General features: G+C 45.0%; 1 protein-coding gene across 1 annotated transcript in view; it reads left to right on the top strand.

Moving 5' to 3' along the window:
* Positions 1-33: 33 nt before the first annotated feature.
* LOC109530935 (capping protein, Arp2/3 and myosin-I linker protein 3-like) overlaps positions 34-19,159 on the top strand; it is a 19,410-nt gene continuing 284 nt past the window's right edge. Inside the window, exons 1-23 of the mRNA XM_019894891.1 lie at positions 34-115; positions 2,899-3,003; positions 4,365-4,434; positions 4,547-4,628; positions 5,146-5,242; positions 5,342-5,396; positions 6,020-6,192; positions 7,486-7,554; positions 8,568-8,661; positions 9,805-9,903; positions 9,990-10,109; positions 10,995-11,108; positions 11,376-11,551; positions 11,627-11,720; positions 12,660-12,788; positions 13,130-13,196; positions 13,610-13,743; positions 14,631-14,713; positions 16,240-16,359; positions 16,799-16,964; positions 18,057-18,384; positions 18,773-18,879; positions 18,966-19,157. Of these exons, the coding sequence (XP_019750450.1) occupies positions 2,978-3,003; positions 4,365-4,434; positions 4,547-4,628; positions 5,146-5,242; positions 5,342-5,396; positions 6,020-6,192; positions 7,486-7,554; positions 8,568-8,661; positions 9,805-9,903; positions 9,990-10,109; positions 10,995-11,108; positions 11,376-11,551; positions 11,627-11,720; positions 12,660-12,788; positions 13,130-13,196; positions 13,610-13,743; positions 14,631-14,713; positions 16,240-16,359; positions 16,799-16,964; positions 18,057-18,384; positions 18,773-18,879; positions 18,966-19,157 (2,595 nt within the window). The 5' untranslated portion in view covers positions 34-115; positions 2,899-2,977. The remainder of the gene's footprint in view (positions 116-2,898; positions 3,004-4,364; positions 4,435-4,546; positions 4,629-5,145; positions 5,243-5,341; positions 5,397-6,019; positions 6,193-7,485; positions 7,555-8,567; positions 8,662-9,804; positions 9,904-9,989; positions 10,110-10,994; positions 11,109-11,375; positions 11,552-11,626; positions 11,721-12,659; positions 12,789-13,129; positions 13,197-13,609; positions 13,744-14,630; positions 14,714-16,239; positions 16,360-16,798; positions 16,965-18,056; positions 18,385-18,772; positions 18,880-18,965; positions 19,158-19,159) is intronic.

Below are 19,159 nucleotides of genomic sequence, written 5' to 3'. Positions count from 1 at the left end.
TTTTTCTTTGTTGTTTGTGCCTGTGTCTGTCTCTGCAGTTGTTTGGAGCCTTGCTGAGAGGCTGCTGCGCGGACCTTTCCTACCTGAACCTGGCTAAGAATTGCTTCTCCAATAGGTGGGTGTACGCCCCGAGAACTCAAATCAGTCCAATCCTCTATTTCCCCTACCAAGAAAAGCATTTTAGTTTTCTTCTGACTCAGCACAAAAGGCTTTGTGCTGCCAGCGCTTGTGTGTCGGCATTCAGATTGCGTTTGAGTGCTACTTGAATGCACGCTCATACTGAATTTGTGTTTTCCTTTTTATTTTTAAATCTGTCTGCTTGGTCATGTGAAGTTGTGGATTTCGATACCTTTTTATGCTCAAACCATTTTTCTCTCTGTCGAACCTCCTTGTTTGTCTGTGTTGTGATATTTATTGGGAATGCGGTTGGACATAACATTTGTGATGAGAAAGAGACAAAGGAAACCACAAAGCCAAAACAAATGAAAAAAAAAACACTGAACAATAGAAGAATAACTATGTATAATTATGAAAGGAATGCGGTGCCACACACCGTGTGAAGAAGGAACTCAGCTAGTTGGACAGGACAAGGAGATGTGCTAGCGACATGTGCTAGGATTGGTGCTCTCGTGCCTAAATATTTTTAGGCACTCTAGATTGTACATGATAGGACAATCAAGCGAGTTTACATCAGTCTGTGTCACTGCAAGTGGCCTGGCTCCTTTTATCTGACAGAAAAAAAGGTTTGAACATAGCTAGTCAATTAGGTGGTCGCTGGTTGTGCCAAAACGTGGGCTAATGGTCAATGCTATCTTGGATGAGAGTTCAACAGCTATATACAAATAAATACAGTCACCGTATCGGCCAACTTTCTCACTTGCCGTTCTCCAAGCCTGCTTCTTTTTGGCTTGGTCCTGGCATTGGAAGCTAGCTGTGTTGTGTAGCTTTCGGTGAGCACAGACCGGAATGATTATTTTTCCCTTTGTTTATTTCACCACGCAGTGGGTCTTTGTGTGTCCGCGTGCGCGTGCGCGTGTCCGCACTGTGTGCATGATGTATTAAACACATTCTTGGCCTCAGGAAATGTGGCTTCCAGTTCAAATATTAGCTACGTGAGTGCATTTTCTTGCCTCCTGCGTCACCTCAGCTGCGTCAATTGTGCCACCCGGCATGGATTTACACCTGTCCACGCAAACTGCCTTGTAATTTGAGATCGGCTCAACTCACGTTCGACCTGAACGTCGAAATGATGAGTAGGCATCTCCCATCCAAAAAGGACCTGGGCGCCCATTCCTTGGGCTACCCGTTAACCCAACCATCCATGCCCAGCAACCCAAGGCACGGATGCAGTCCGCCACAGCTATCAAGAAAGGCGCGGGGACATTAAATGATCAAACACTTCCAGTCTGTACCCGCGCGCCTATTTTTCATTTTTCACGCCTCGTCATGGTTCTCTGCCATTCACTTACAACAAAGCTGCCCAACCCAAATGACTCCATCAGTTAAAACAACATCTGCTCGTTTAATGGCGCTTTATGATGGTCCATTTTATGATGAAGGCCTGTTTGGAGGTTCCGGTACGACGTTTTAAGCTAAAGAAGCACTTCATGAGATGTTTATATTGCCTCACTGTGCATTAAATGCACAGATGGGTGCTTTTAGTTTTACCGCATGCATGGTTATTTTCTTGAATTGACAGACATTGCATATTTTATCGCACTTAAAGCGCTCTTGGGTTTTGCTGCCGTATTCTGTCTTACCTACCATGACTATATTCAACGCTCAAGAGTGTCGCAATCACGTATGGTTCTGTGACAACCCCTCACCGATATAACATCCTTAATTCACATGCTGGCTCATTGTGGCCGGTCAGACCGTTGCAAAATTCTGGCACAAGAAAGAGCCCGCAGTGCTTGAAGTGAGCTGATAAGCGGCTGGCTCATGACTGGGGAATACCACCTCGTACCCTCTCTCACCCATCGTACAAGCCGTGACACTTACGAGAAGCTGACACAGCTTGCTGGCAGGTTTCTCCAAAGAAAAGCGTTGAGGCTGGATCCGCTTTTGTGGGATCTGCAGAGGTTTCAGAGGCTCAGTCCCAATTAACACAAATGGGTCAAAGATGGGCTGTTGTCTCACAGTTCACGCTTATGTCAGCAGTAATGAGGGGACATTAATGTCGCAGACTGACCTTGGCTCGCTAAGCTGTTTACACTGTCTCTAATTACCACCTCTTGATTGCATTTTATATATATATATTATATATTTTTTTTAACGTCTCAAATGATGAGTTACTGGTAAGAATCCTCAAAACATCTCATTCCAAGCCAGAGTCGTGCTACCTGGTTTTCTCCCACCCCCGCTGATTTGGGCATACAGTTCAATAACCTTTGCGGCAGCTGAAAAGGATACGGAGACATTTTTTTACTGTTATGCTGCAAGAAAAAAAAAAAAAAATCCTTCAGTCCGAATGATGCGCACGTGATAAGAGGCGATTTTTGTCATGTGTCCAAAACCGAATGTGGTATGATTGACTTCTCAGCATGACTCATAATGAATAAGACACAGACGCAAAGTTTGACAAAGTATACAGTATGTTGTGGGTCAAAGAGATGCTTGAATAATTGGTCTGAGAGATCATTAAACTTGTGGCAATAGCCGACCTTAACATCCCAGGAAGCACTTTCAGTCTTCACTCACACTTTTCTCCGTCCCGTTGTTTCACTGTCAAATGCTGCGTGTCAAACTTTCAGCCGACTACCTACTCTTGTCTTTGTCTCCATCAATTCCTGACTGGAATATGTCCTTAATCCCGTCTTTGCAGACATCCTCTCGCTTTCTACGCTGACTGCCTATAGCGGTAAAACATCCCAGTTGTTGTATCTGCTTCATTTCCAGGAAAGCGAGAGATTCTCTGCCAACTTTCCGGCAATTCTTCAGCTCAGCCTTCAGCCTGACTCATGTGAGCCTGGCCTCCATGAAGGTTCCTCCCGACTGGCTGAGGTGAGGTGAAGGCAATCCTGCCTTTCAAAAAAGATGTGTTGAAAATGCGCAAATCCACTGCAGGAGTGGTAGATTCATTTTAAGGTAGGTGATCAGATTCACAAGGATCGAAAAGATTTGATGCGGCATGATTTTAAACAAAGCAAGACTGTCCCTTCTCAATTTTTCCAAAGTTCCAGTTACCGTGCATTTTTGAAAATTTAGCTGCCCAACACAATGTATAACGACAGCCCCAGTTACGTTTTACCCCATCTGCATGATGCAGTACGGTGCTTTGTTTGAGATTCCCGCACTCAAAAATCATCTTTACCATTCAATTTACTGGCTTATTGTTTATAGCTTGATCTGTAAAATAGCGGAACCCCCCCCACCAGGCATATACACCTTGGGTCATCCTGGTGGCGCATATTAGCATTCAAAAGATATGGCACTTGAGTTAACGCACTGGCGTTTAAATTAAGGACACCCACGGAAGCGCCCCCGTTCGTTGGCATGCCAGCGTCACAAAATGGCTCGCGAGATAAGCTCTGTGAAAGATGACTTTCCCTGCGGACGCAGGCTTGCTCTGTTTCCATGTTCAGCTTGCTGTTATCGCACAAAGTCAAGTCGGAAACGCGCACGGCATCAAGAGCCGAGTAAACATACCAAAGTGCCGACACCTGAGATGATTCCGCGTGTGATGGATTGCAGCCAAAATGGGAAGCGCGAGCTCCCCGCTTCAAAGTTGTCGTCAGCGGCCCAACGCACACCGTGGCTTAGTCACTAAAACGACACCCTCCCCCGTGCCCGTGATGGTTTTGCATTCGGCTATGAATCAGCATGTTTTTGTGGGTGCCATGAATAAACGTCGCCCCTTCAAAAAAAGTTAGCGGCTGGATTTAACAAAGTGAGTAGATGACAGCATTGAGTTCAATAAAAAATGGAATCATGTCTTTTGGGTGGCAACAAAGTATTGAGTCAGAGCTAATGTACAAATCCATCTCAGGATGTGAATGGACTGTCAATTTTGGGGAATTCCAAAGCAATTTTGATCCAATTACGAATTGTACAAGCGAAAGGCATTAAATAAATCAATATATAGGGCTCAATGCCAAGGAATCTAAAACAAGTTGCCATAAGTATTGCGCAAGATAATGTTTACGAAAAAAAAGGAGAAAATTATTGCGGCTAGAGGTTTAAAATTACGGAAGCGTTGAAATGCCAACGTGGAGTAAAACATTTTGAGTGTATACTACACAAAGTCATTCCACCGAGCTGCTAATTCAAATGCACTGCAAAGTTGTTTGAATGTATTGATAACATTGTCAATTTTTTTCGCACCGCTGTGTCTCTCTCATCACGCAATGTCCGTTTTCCTCCAGAGCGCTCTTCCTCGGCCTGTCAAATAACCCCCATATCACCGATTTGCAGTTAGACATCAGCGCCTGTGAGGTACGAGCTGCGTCAGCCGATGCCGCAAAGGCTCCCTTCATTCACGTTCTCGTCGCTCGATGCCCGCGTCTATCCTTATCCCGTTCCACCTCTTTCTGTCTTTCCCTGACAGCTAAGGTCTGCGGGTGCCGCCGTTCTTCAGGAGCTCTTTCCAAGAGTTTCGTGCGTTGGGACTTTAGACATCTCCGATAATGGTAAGACGCACTCCGAAGCGCTAACTGCATGTCTTCCTTCTCTAGGGCATCTGGTCTCCCTTTTTTCACTCTGGTGTATACATTTTCCAATGGGAGAATTTGTTTCAAGCTCAATGAAACTTGTTTTTTTTTTTTTTTTTTTTTTTTTTTTCCCCAAGCCATTGCTTTAATAAATTTTGAAACTACTGTGAACTGAATAGATGAATGAATTCTATCTTGATAAATCACGTTTACATCCTATCTGCACATGTCACGCAACTTCTGCTGAACAAAGTGGAGCAAGCAAAGAGGTGACCAGAAATCTTTAGTCGGAATCATTTCAATTGGAATGGGCGGGGGGTAGTCTCGGTGTAAAGGCGTTGATCTTGTTCTTATAAGTTTGTATTTGGCTTCTTCCTCGTTAGCCGGGCTAAGCTCCTCAAGGCGCAGCCATGAACCTTCTGTGTTATGTCGCATGCTCAAATACTGGGGGCGCGTCTGTATTAGTTGGGTAAGAAGCGGGAGGTTCTCTTTCCAGGCTTGGATTCTGACTTGCAGGCCATCATCCCGGCATTCTCAAGACACCCCTCCCTCAAACACCTGATGCTGGGGAAGAACTTCAACATCAAGGGCAGGTATGCGCCTCGTCACAGAGGAGCCGTGCAGATGGTGAAGATGGAAGGGATGATTAAAGCGTTCCTTTTTTTTTTTTTCTTTTTCTACCACCTCCTCAGGGTGCTGGATGAAATACTGCAGAAACTGGTTCATTTGGTGCAAGAGGAAGAGTGTGTGAGTTGGATTATGTAACGCTGCACGCACGCGCGCACACAAATCTGCAGTGGCGTCGCTTTCAAAATGCATATCCGCACTCAATTCAGAAACTCCGATTTTCAAACTCACACCTTCAAATGGCCCCAAATACAAACTCGTCACGGTTTGTCCGGTTGCGTCCACATCGGTATGACGTGAAACGTCATCTCCCTGCTACGTGTGTACGAGAGATGCAACCTTGCGTGGCAGCTGCATTGTCTGTGGGCCCAACAAATAATTCATCTGGTCTCATTTTATTTGAACAACGCCCACGCCGCCGCACACGACCCCCCACTGATTCCCGGCTGCTTTCTCTCGCTGTTCATATCCTGAGTGACGAGTATATTGTTTCAATATTTACTACGAGGATGTTGAGAACACACAAACATGCCTCCAAGGGCATGTGTCTTTGACTGAGAAATATGCTGTAATCTAAACCGAACTAACTATTCAGGCGTTGTCCCACTTCTTTGTGCATTACAGCAAAGCTCTTCGTTATTTTTGGGACCGTTTCGCCGCAGCAAACTTTGTGTGCACGTACAGCATCCATTCTATTCCTTATTTTTTTTTTTTTGTAACTTGCTTTCGCCACGATCCTCCAGGTCCTGCAGACTCTCTCTTTGGCCGACTCGAGACTACGCCAGCGGGGCACCATGTTGGTCAACGCTCTGGGCTCCAACACGTGCCTGCGGAAGGTGGACTTGAGCGGCAACGGCCTGGAGGATTCGGGAGCAAAGATGCTGAGCAAAGCCCTGCAAATTAATACGACACTCAGGTGGGAGCCCAAATATGTACTGGAAGGGAGAAAATAGAGGGATTTCCTTGCAAAGTCGGGTAGGGCAGGGCAGGAGCGTGATGCGAGTTTTAGAGGGCAGGCAAAAGAACGAGGTCAAATAGAACGTGATTATGTTTGAAGAGATGAATTGAAGGCCCTCGGTGGCACAGCAGCGAGACAAAGAGTGAACAACGCCCGAGATAAGAAGTTGCGATTCGCCACTCGGGCAAATCTCAGAGAGAGAGAACGAGAGAGCTTTGATGAATACTTGGGAGCCTCGTGCCCTTGATTTTATTCTTTTGCTAGCCTGACCTATTCAGCTGCATAATCATATATAATGGTGGCTCGGTATGCTTTAATTATGCCGGAAAAGCGGTTCTTTATTCATTTACTTATTTTTATTCTATCCTACGGTGGCTACTCCTCCTGTGGTTGTTTGTTTTGTCATTTGTGTTGGAATAAAGCCAGACAAAATGAGGGGACCGACGGAGATAAAAGAGAGAAGAGAAATGATGAATAAAACAAGAGGACAAGAGCAGAGCAACAATGCGTATTAGTACCGCGACGTTCCACGGGAGGCTTATTGTTTGAAGTCAAGGCGAACCCTTTTGAGGAAGGGATGCAGTGACACGATGGGAGGGGACGTGCCGTGCCGTGCCGTCTCTGTGCGCCGGCAGTGCTGAAACACCTGAAATGACATTGGAGAGCCAGGGAGAGGACAGTCCGAGGGCTTGACGTGACAGTGCAGGCAGGCACTTGTCAATGTGGGAGCAAACAAGCCACCAAAATATGCAGACAAATATTTGCCGTTTGTGGGCCGGTCACATTGGGGTCGTAACTCGGCCATAAACCAACGACAATATCGGTGTTGCATTTGGAACAAATGGACTCTGAAATGAGACGAGTGATGGACAGGCAGCTTTCGCGGCATCCAAATAGAGAGACTGAATATGCAGCCGGATTGTTTTTTTTTTTTTTTTCCCCTGATTAATTTTCAAGGGCATCGACGGAGGAGTTGGAAATGACAGCTTTATTAAAAATCAGGTGGAGAAAGTGCAAGTGTAGGTGGAAGATCAACTAACAGAAGCTCATTAGAGGCATGGCAGTTGTTTATGCTGGGCGAGGAGTTCATTAAAATTGAAGAAATATTTCGATGTGGATCTCTGGAATGGACTGATGCGGCAAACACAAGCTGACAAATACCGTGACGCGATACGATGCGGCCCCGTAATTTTTCTCTTCCTCTCTCTGTGGCCGTCTTTGTGTTTTCCTTAATGGTTTGATCCCTCGCAGAAGCGTCGCATGGGATCGCAACAACACCACGGCGACGGGCTTCCAAGATGTGGCCAGAGCATTGGAGCAGTAAGACGAACACAACACACACATGCACACACTCACACCGAGCATGTTTTGCGTCCAAGGTGCACCCATAAAGCACCTGAGTCACGCATCTGAAAGGCGGCTCGTCATCATCATGCCTCTTTGTTTACTCTTACGCAAGATTTCATCAGTCCAAGGATGCAACAGAAATTTTACGTCTGAAGTCGGTTTTGCTTGTTCAAAGACATGTGTGGGAGCGTTTGATTACATCACCAAGCTGGTATTTTTACACCCCAAAAAAAGCAAGCCACGGGATGATTGCCATTGTAATACTTATTTGCCAAATGCCACCCACAGCGCGCGGCACCGCACTTCCCACAGGGTACGTTATCACTCTCTCTCTCCTGTGCTCGCTTGCCTGTGTGCTGTCGCATTTTCTTTCCAAATTGAAAGCTCAGCTGTTGACTACACCATAGAAACGCACAGTCTTTGTGTTTCCCTTTTGGACAAATCAAGCTCAAATTGGAGTAAAATTCATTTTCTTTCCATGCATCCATCTATCCATCGCAAATGAACTGGAGCCTATTCCAGCTGAATTCACCATTAACGTCATAATAAACCGTAGCGACCCCGTGAATAATATGCCAACTTATATGATACATCCCTAAATATCACCCTGACTTGTACATAACGTTTATTATCTGCGAAGTGCTGCACAATAAATCAAAACTGCTCCGTTTGCCTCTCGCGCGAGCCGCAAACGGCTTCGCTGCCACATGCTTGTGCCCAAAAAAGTAGCGTGCAAAGTACGTCACATTTGATATGACATTTGTGGTGAATTCAGCTGGAATAGGCGCCAGTTCATTTGCAATGGGTAGATGGATGGATGGATAGAAAATGAATGAATGGCTAGCAAATACTGTCCACTAAGTGCAAACATTTGTTTGTCGAAAATCAAGTTTGCCCTACGTAACGAGTGTCTTTTTTTTTCTAACCCGGTAACTGAATTATTCCAGTGGCGAAATGTGTTTATCTCATCCCTCTCTACTTTCTAGCAACTTTACACTGCAGTATATGCCCCTCCCCCTCAGTGACGCCACACAGGCATACCGCAGTGCCCCAGAGAAGACCGACCAAGCCCTGATCAAGGTAAGAAAGAAAAAAAAAAAACATTGCAGGTCCAGCCAGGCAGGGTCTTGCTCATTGTTTGTTTTTAGTGGTGCATTGATTGGTCGCTTGTTCAGCGAGAAATAGCGTGCAGCTGAAGTTGAAACTCAAGCAAAAAGATTTCAGAACAGGAAGAAAATGCATCATGAAATAACTTTGAAATCCACACACACACACACACACAAATGTCAAGTGGTATTCTTCACACACGTTTCAGATTATTGAACTGTTGTCCTTCATGTATATTTCAACGAGGTACTGGTCAAAAGTCTGTTTCTAACATTTTTGTTGGTGTTATGAAAGAAAATGATTTGAAGACAGTATTTTGGCCTCTATCAAAGAAACTCCTCTTCTGTTGCACCATAATAACGCATGTTTTGAAGTGTAAGACAGAGTTACCGTAAATGCATGCTTAGTTTTCCACATCTTTGAACCAAAACAAAAGAATGATTTATTATTATTATTATTTTTTTAATGAACATATTTCTGTCATGGTTACCAAATTTATGTTTAGAGCTCAACATTAATGATGCTAAGGCCCAACAGGCTAATTCAACAACATTCCTGATTACATGGCTGTAATGTTGCTGCTGTCTCATTTCAAATGAAACGGCATAAAGCAGTCAAAACATTATTTTCCATGTCTTAATCATTCTGATCGGCTGAACTAGTTTCCACTTGTCAACACAACGGGATTTGCTTCCAAATAATCTCATTTAACGCTGCTAAAGCAAGCCGTGATGTTGATGAATACGTTTGCTGTTCTTATTTTGGGGTTGTCACTGCCACACGATCTCATCCACCGCACATTTAAATGCAATCCAAAGTTTTCAAGACAAGTCATGTTCTTCATGCAACAAAACATGCAACAAATGTTGTCCTTATTTAGCTCTACTTTAGAGTTAGCATTTGTCTGATGTTCCCAAGTCATTCCATCTGCAATTACATAATTCCATTAGACAGGCAAAGATATCCACCAAAGAAAAGGCATCCGGCTCATTTGCAAGGATCAAAGTTCTCCTCAGTCGTCCTTATTACCATGCAAATTGCCTTTTTTTCCAGTCACAAGCTATATTCTGTAAACAGCTGCTATCCTCTCTATGCATGCGTGCGTGCGTGTGACAGATCCAGCGAGCCCTGCTGAGAAACAACCAAACGCAACGTTTCTCTCAAAAGCAAGCTCTTAGGCTGCATCAAGGCCTCGTCACCAGTACGGCCGAACAGGTCTGTTTCCGTCTCCGGATTTGCGTACAGGCTCAAATCACGACTCATACGTTAATGTGTGTGCATGTGGCATGTTTTGTGTGTAGGTGATGGAACGTTTGTGCGTGCGGGTGCAACAACAGGTCGGCGTCCTGAAAGGCTGCGAGGAAGCTGAGGAGGTCCAAACAGCCAGGCAGATTCTTAAGGAAGCCAGAAACTCCAAAGCTGTAAGTATGGGGAGGGGGCGACATCATTCAATTTGAAGCCCTACTCCCTTGGTCCACGCCTATTAAATGTGTTTGATAGCCCCAGGATGCACTTATTCTAGGCATACCGTATCATGCTGGGCCCGTTTGACACCTAAATCCCAGATCGTTTAACTAGATTGAGCGCTCCAATGCCTGCTTGAAGTGTGATAAACTTCCTTGGCCCCAGCAGCGTTGTAATAGGTGGTCCTCGTTACGGCCAACCAGTATGTGTGTTCTGATCAGTGCTGTTGTTCCTCCCACAGGTTATTACTAACATCCACCTAGGAAAACAAAAAATAAACAACAAAGTCATGAAAGCACTTTGCAGGACTAACTCCTGTGATCCATGCACCCCCATTAGTCTAAACACAGTATTCTGATGTTTGTGGAAAATGAATGAAGCAGACAAACCCAACCATTTTTATCCATCTCAGGGAGCGGCCATTTTGACTTTTACTGCCACTTGCTGTCGACTGAAAATGACATCACATTGCCGAAGGCCTTTGCGTACGTACTCAAGTCACATGACTGAACTCAGCAAACGGGGGAGGGGTTACCTGAGCCCTTCGGCACTGTGGTGTCATTTTCAGTCGACAGCAAGTGGCAGTAAAAGTCAAAATGGCCGCTCCCGGAGATGGATATAAACGAGTAGATTGAATATACATTCCACATTCGGCAATATTAATCAGAACGTCGTGTTGAGACGACTGGAAGTGCATAGAACACAATCTTATAAAAATATGACCTCAGTATAGCTGACTGAGCTGTATTGGATTTCAAGTTGTGCACCTGCATGCTCTCACAGAATGTTTGTTTTTCGGCTTTATTGATTCTCACCTCCTCTCTGTGGCTTGTGCGTGTTAGCTCTTCCCTTCCCTATGTGAGCTGGCTCATGTGTTGTCAGTGGATGGTCCAGTCAGACAACGACTGGATACTCTAGCCGGGGAGCTAGCGAGGGCTGCCGACAAAGAGCTGCAGGTAGGCTGGGTGGGACTCTTTCGCCAGAAGAAATTTATAGCATCGCTAGTTGCATCTAAAAAGACCCGCTAATCATGTGGTTTAATTTTCCTCACAAATGTTTTCACTTTTATCGTGTTCCCAATGGAATGGACTGCATAATTGGGATGTTGTACACTCTGAGGAGCATTCGTTGCGATTGTGTCTTTAAATGAGTGAGGACGGTGATGTCAATGAAATCCGTGAAGCGGTCACCCCGGAACCGAAGTATGCCCGATTTGTTCCCAGGTGGTCGTGGACTCCATGGTGTCTCTGTGCCGCGAGTTGTGCCCCATGTCCTGCTCAGCTGCCGAGAGACTCAGCCCGCCTCTCTCGTCCATCTCTGAGCAAGTTTCGATCCCTCGCTCTTCCATACGCAACGCCCTCATGGAGAGAGCGTCCGAGGATATTAACAGAGCCCTAGAGTGAGGAAAAGCCCTAGTAGTGACAAAAAGAATCTACTCTACTGGCACCGTTTTCAACCCTTCTCTTTGGCTCAGGGAGGTGAAGTTGTCCGTCGTGTCCTACTTAACCAACTCCATCGTGGATCAGATTCTGCAAGAACTCTACACGACCCATAAAACGCTGGTACTGGTAATATCCCTTTTCTGCATGACTTCTTTGTGGATCTCTAGCTAGTCATGTTGGCTCACCGCATGTTGCTGTTATTCGACTGCATCAGTATGACCACGTCAGTTTGTGAAAACAACTCATAGAAGCGGTCGGTTCCGCTTCGAGATATTCAAGTTGCCAGATGCCCGCTACTCTCCATCACTGTCATATTTTTAAGAATGAAAAATTCATGATGTGAATTTCCCTGCTGAATTTACTTCATTGTGGGGGTGAAAAAAACCATGGCATTGAAATCCAAAAGACTAAACATATTTATTGATATGTTTGCATGACACAACAAACACATTGCAAAATGCTGCACTTTGTAACAATGCTGTAAACTTGCAGGATTATTTAGGGCTTTTGCGCACAGAGAAAGAAAAAGACGTCCAATCAATCTTCACAGAATTGCACCAAAGAATGTATAAGAGGCAATGTGAGTGTAAAAATTATTCTGGAGTCTAAGCAATAACATACTTTTATTGATTGCCCTCCAGAGCAGCAGCTGAAAAAGTCGTTTTTCAAAGAAATGGATGGGCTCGCTTTTCTGTTTTTCAAAGCATGCACATATTTCGCCGTCATTTTGCTCTCGACGGCGCCTCAAGTCCACACGTGCTCTTCCGATGTGAATTGCAAACCCGATTCCAATGAAGTCTGTTCACTCTTTGCCTGCCTTCTATCTCATTCTCATCTCTCCCTTCCGCTGCAATCTATCCCCCCCCTCAAAATCGCACCCCTTTGATTGTCAAGAAATTGCTTTTCTCTTAGGTCAGCTCTGCAATGCTTTTTTTTTTTTTGTTGTAATCATTACCCTTGTGGTCAGACACGTTTTTGTCCTCGAATAGTGTTGTTCCAGTTGCCACTAGGAGTGTCATGATAGACCGAATGTGATGAGGTGACTATCTGCATGTGTTGCATCAGCTGCGGCAGGTGTCTCAGGCCAAGCGCTGGGATGATGCGGGGACAGGAAGACATACGATCAGACAATCCAGAGTTGCGGAGTCTCTGGAATTCCCGGATTCGGAGGATGTGGGCGTCCACCTGGGAATAGTAAGTGTACCAAAGATTGATTGCGGTGACAAAAGCCAATCTTTGAATTCTAAGGGTGTCTACCAGTTGATTTGTGATCACTTGTGGGATCTTCCGCCCATTGTCTGCATGTTCTTGCTCCAATTTACAATAAATGTTTTATGGATATCACTTCTTTTATGGGAGGGGGGTACGGCGGGGGGGTTGTTTTTGAATAGCTGCATCACAGCAAGAATATTGCTTTAAATTGAGCTTCTCCTTTTGCTTAAATGTGTTCTCTGCACGCTTGTGTACATGAAAGGCTCTCAATTGTGCGTTGTGTGTTCAGATTTGACTCAAAACTATTTTTGAACTGTCAAAAGGACACCATGGCTATAAAGAAACGGAGCTCCAGAACCAGAAGAATCCGTCCCGTCTCCACCAGACCAAGTGAGTCTTTTTGCCAACGGCCTGGTTTGGATGATTATTGATGTGGCACGAGGCAAAAGATGGTAGTACTTAAGTGATTGATTTATTACAAATGAAGTAGCAAAACAATGCATTCGAACGTGGTTACAACGTACCTCGAGGGACATAACGAATCTGTACGTTCTAACGGTAGTTCGCCGTCACCCTTTCTGATAAAATGGCCGCCAACGACAATGTATCATCCAGTATGAACATTTACAGATGTAATAACATGAACATGTAATACAGTGTAAACATGTCAATTACAAATACGTGTCGATGAAGAAAAAATGGTTTTATAAGACATGAAACAAACCACTTGGGACTTTGAAATGTAAAGACCTTGATGAAGTGCGTGACAACAGTCACTTTGATGCAACTTGGCTCTGTTGTAGGTCTGGCAGATGAGCCCAGCGCCTCCCCCACGCCCTCTGCTCCTCCCCCCTCCGCCCAATTTTCCCACTCGGCATCCTGGGAGTGCCTGTCCACCCTTCCCACCAACGGCTCGCCTTTGCGCCATGTGACCCACGTAAGGCCCCGCCCTCCACAGAGACACAGAGCAGTTCACCTTCCCCCAGAATCTGTGAGTTCATGGCAAATGACCTTGAAAACCTTTTGGGGGCCTTCATTGAGCTGGAGACAGTTTTGCCTTGAGCTTCTTGCAGAATTTCTGAAGGGGAATCATCATCATCATCATCATCACCATCACCACCAGTTGTACTGTGTGGGTGTCAAATGATGGTCTTATTCTGATCATTGGCAGAGCTGGGTTGCATGAGGAAGCGTGACACAGTCAACCAAAGCTAACTCGTTTATGAAAATGTGAACGATGGAAGAGAGGACATACCGTTGCTCTCTCCATTCTTTCGGAAAAACTGTTGGATGATGTCAAGTCGAGCGCATCGCACCATTCACCGCTTTCCTCTTCTACCAAGCTAAGAAGGGAGATTCAATTTGGTCATGGGGGTGAGACAAGAGAAAAATTGCATTTTAGGGGGGGACTCCAGACTTATTTTCAAGCCTTCTTTTCTCTTCATTTTTATTTTTTCAGATTTGAATATGTTGTTCAGACATTTGTTTGCTTCGTGATGAATTGCCATTCATTTAACTCTGGATGCCAGCGGCACTTTCTGAGAATAAGCGTCTTTTGAATATCGGAAGCCGTTTCCTGCATCTTTGTGCAAGAAATAGCGCTCATGCGCGGTTGTCTCCTGGAGGCCAACGGGCAGCTTCTAACTTTTCAACGCTGGAGATTTGACCCACATAACTTCAGATTTTGTGTGGCTTTCCCGATTCAACCCTGTTTAGAAAAGCGGATTGGATCAGATAATGATTTAGTTCTTTATGCTAGTGGCGGCCTTTGAGCTGTCATAGGTTGGCTATTTGATATTTTGTTCTTGTTTCTTTTGCTTGTAGCATTACTTTGAGAACGGAGGAGTCAGTACGCTGGAGGATGGACTGCCAGACTTCTACAGCAAGAGGGTTCTTCCTGACAGGCAGTACCATTTTTTTTTTCTTTCTAAATGTATTCGAATATCTCATCACCTTGGTGGCCAACACCTCAGTGGCACTTGCTGACAACACCTAGTCATAACGTGAAGCATAAATCCTTTGTCATTACAGCCTGCTCTTCGGTATACGTCATCCGAACAGCTGCAAATGTCAGTCATTTGGATCAAATTACCTGACAAATGGCCTCATTGGTTTTCTAAATTATTCTTCCGGTTGCAACTTTTCACTCCTATATATGCACAGCAGGAATGTAAAACTGAAGTTGTTTTTCTGAAACTTGCTGTGATGCTTTAACTAGCTCTGTGATTTAAACAGCAATATTTGCCACCGCAACCTGTCAGTGGCATCTTAAAACTCATTTCAAGGCACACTGACTTCGCTGGAATGATGAAAACAATATTTAGAAAACATCATGGGCCTTAGAATCGACGTTACACTTTACACAGACATATCTGGTTTAATGAAAATAATTTTTGCCGTCAGTAAGATAGTATTAGTAGTATAATAATAAAAAAATAACTAGTTTTTAAGGTATATGTGTGGATACCATGCATGAGGAGATGTAGTGACACGTCAAGACAATAGTCAAAGTTTTTTTTATTATTATTATAATAAGCCAGTGGAGTGAGCATTTGATAACATGACTGATTACGTTCTCTAAAAGGTTCAAAACCCAAAATAGAAAAGGATTAGTGACTCAGATGTGCAGTTCAATAGTGGACAGTCTACTGGCAACAACTTCAAGGCTGCATGAGCGTGTTTTCATGTCAGTTGTGCAAAAAAAAAAAAAAAGATTGAGGCAGAATAAATGTTGCCATCTGTTAGGCCCAACCAGATGAAAACGCAGACGGAAATAGTTCAGTAATATACTGACCCAAACAAGTGAGCTTTCGTGTTCGCCACTGATTGTCACGGATTTAGATATGAAAATAACAGAGTACTTTTTTTTAAAAATTAAAAAATAAAAACATGTGAGAGAAATGTACAGGCCAAACCAATTATTAAACCATATAATAGGCTGGCTGGGGAAAAAAAAAGAAAATGAAAGTAACGGAATGAAGCAAAATGTGTTTTAAGGTGATTGGTCTGTGAGCCCTCACATGTTGTTTTCGACATGACTATTTAGCTTCGTCACGATGGGAACAGAAAACAATGTAATGACTCCGCAGTAGCTCGATTTCTCACTGGCAGAAAAGTTTCAGTTGAGGCTCTCATTCACGCTCCGTTGAAAAGGCAAGAAGATGAAGGATGGCAGAATAATGCTGGACTGTACCGTCTAAATTTGGCAGCGGGACTGCGATCGTGCTCTAATGTACTCAAGAAAACTGTTTGGAGGAGTCAATAGCGACTGCAATGCTTCAAGAAGCGACGACCTTGGCGATCCTCAACCAACGTGCCACCGGCGGCACATCCGTGTTCCGTGAACGCCACTGCACGGATCTGTGTTTGAGGTTTCAAATGAGCGAGGAAACACATCCGAAATGACCCTTGTGTGTTTTTCTCTCCCCTTCAGTCAGTTGTCGTCCATCCATCAGGCTCAGTCACTGAGGAGGAAAAAAAGACGCAGCGTGTTGTCCATTTTCTCCGGTTTCCGCAAGAACCGCAACTCCACCATATCAAACCAGGAGTTAGAGTGAGTGATGCAAAAAATGCTCTTCAAAACTTCCCTGTGTCAATTTGATAGCGCAATGGGCGGTTAAGTTGCATCATGGTAATGGTCAAAAAGAAGGCGCACGTGGGACACACTGCTTCAACGGCGGCGGGGGGGGGGGTCGGAGCGCCGCCTTGACCGGGTCGGGGAGCCTTATTTTGAAGGTTTCCCGACCCGCTCAGCTGTTTTTAAGACTCGTCACAAGAAAGCGGCGACAGCTCAGACGAAGGCCGAAGTGACAGCTCGGTCAGCGTTTTTCTCTTTACCAAAAAAAGACCATTGTCTGGAGAAAGGTTGCGATAGAGATACGAATAATTGAGACATGCTCAGCTTTCTTCTTTGTCGGCCTGTTTGGTGCAGTACTTTCCACCCAGTAAAGTACTCAATTTCGTGTCGCTCTTCTTCCTGTCTGTTCCGACAGCCTGTCAGAGAATGTGTACTCGATGATTCAGCATCCAAAGGACGTCGGGAGGGCAGATCATTCCGCGCTTGGGGCAAACGGGACCGTGCCCTCACCTCGGGTCGGACAAGGCGTCCCTGTGCAAGGCTTGAGGCCCGCCAGCCCCTCTTGCCTTATTCAGAGACAGGTACAGTCTCAGCAATTTACAATCGAGCGCGCTCTAATAACAGTTTGTTTTCTTTTACTAATCGCCAATATTCTGTTGTTGAGCCAAATATACTTGCGTACTCCTCTCTTTATGAAATACTCTTACTCTTCCCGACAAGATTGCTACGTTCATTACAAGTCCGAATTTTTGATTCATTTATTTTTTTTAGTATCCTCAAAATTGTCACTGGACTCTTGATGTGGTATGCCAGCACAGTCGAATGTGGTCCCGGACACGAGCGGCCCACAGACTTCGACACCACTCCAAACCCTCCGTCAAATGAACAAATAGTGTATCTTGTCACGGTCATACCTTTCGGACCCGCTCGCATATTTTACGTCGGATCTCAATTGGTGCAAGTTATTGACAATGATGTGGGCGGTAAGTATATAAATGGCCAAAATGTCGACTGTGCAGCGAGTTGTCATCATCGTTTTACATCACGGCCCAATAGCCTCGCCCTACGAAAATGTGGAGCTGAATCTTAGATGTGCAGTCGATAAGAAAAGTCAACCGCTGTTCAAATGTCTGGCTTTTTTTTGGAGGGCTATGAAAAAGAAGAACCTTTTCCACCCTAATTGTGACTTCCTCCCCGTGATTTCATTGAAAAAAAAAAAAAGTTCTTGTAGTATGCCATTGCATTTTTTCATAGTCCCATCCGACAGCGCAAGGGCATGCATGGCCTACAGACAGCTTCCACGGAATCAGAAGGATTGGATTGTTCAAAGGTATCAGTCAGGAGAGGGGCACGAAAGAATTTCCAAGGCATTAAAGGTCCCAAGCCACACTTTTTTCATCTTTTATGTCCTTTTATCGGGTTTGCAAGATAATTTGACTGAGAAATGCCAGCTGCCTTTTTCAAGCTTTGGTCAAACTTTGGCTGACTTTTCGTCTTACTTTGAAGATGGAAAATGACTGTGAGACTCATAGGGATTTTTCATGATAGTTTGTATTTCATTTTGTCTCCATTTTTTTTTTTCCAAAGTTTAATTTCAGTGATATTTGTTTTTGTTGACTCGAATAACTTCAGCACACACTCTGATCTGCTGTCTATTTCTTGTCCTTGGTTAGTCCACAGACCTGGTCAGCATGGTGTACAGCTGCATTGGGGCCGACATTGAAGAATTGGACAACTGTGACACCAAAGCAACGCAGGAAAGCATCTCGGAGGCCGACAGCAACCACACGAACGGACATGAGGCGTCCTCCAAGCAGCAGGCGCACAGGCAGGAGAGGGTCGTACCTTTGACCGGCCCGCAGACTGACTCGGACGAGGATGCTCCACGTAGCCGCAGAGGTGCGAGCGGCGCTGCTGGCAGCCTGAGGCCTGAGCCGCCGCCTCAGAGCACCAAGCCCAGTCTTGCTGCCATGCGGCAGAGACACCTTCAGGAGAGTCTAGGTACTGCAGTTGCCGCTTCGCGAAATATGATCCGTCGTCTGTCTGCTGTCTCTCTGATAGTTGACACCAATATGCTGATGTCGAGTGTTAATATTCGAAAGAAGGATTACAATTATTTTTGTAAAAAAACTTCTGAGCAAACAAATAGATCTCCTCTGTAGGATGGTGTCCATCAGGTAGACGTCAAGGATTTGAGGCGATCAAATATTGAAAAAGTCAAGCGAGCATTATTTGTGTTTATATATTTGGGAGGCCCCGACTATATCTACACACTCTCACCTGCGTATTAGAAGTTCTTTCTTGTTCTTCCGTGGCCTGGTTTCTTCACATGGCAAACCGCAGTTTTCGACTTTGAAAAAGACACGGTGACAATGGTTTTGTTTTCCAGCGGAGGCAGGACGGTTGGAAGCACGAGAAGAGCAGACTGAAAGAAAACGTGAGGAAAAAGAGAGGACGCGGGGACCCGAGGGGCAGCGTCCGCTGATCCCCGTCAAGGTCTGTGTTGACAAAGAAAAGCGTGAATCGGTCTTCCTTTTGCTCTGAACAATGTCACTTCACCAAACACGTCATCCCACGTTCAGCCCAGTCTTGACCTGGCACGAGACAAAACCTCTCCGGAAACCGCCAAGATCTCTCCCAAAATCTCACCCGTCAGTCGACAAGGAGCTGATGCCCAGAGGAGTGCGCCTCTTGCGGCGTCTGTCAGTTACGAGGAAGTCACCAGCAGAGAATGGAGAAGCCCGCCGGCACCTGCCGAGCCTCAAATGGGTTCCGC

This window comes from Hippocampus comes, unplaced genomic scaffold, assembly GCF_001891065.2.
Source record: "Hippocampus comes isolate QL1 unplaced genomic scaffold, H_comes_QL1_v1.1 scaffold2884, whole genome shotgun sequence".
In the NCBI taxonomy this organism is placed as follows: Eukaryota; Metazoa; Chordata; class Actinopteri; order Syngnathiformes; family Syngnathidae; genus Hippocampus; species Hippocampus comes.
This window is presented reverse-complemented; position numbering and strand designations above follow the sequence as displayed.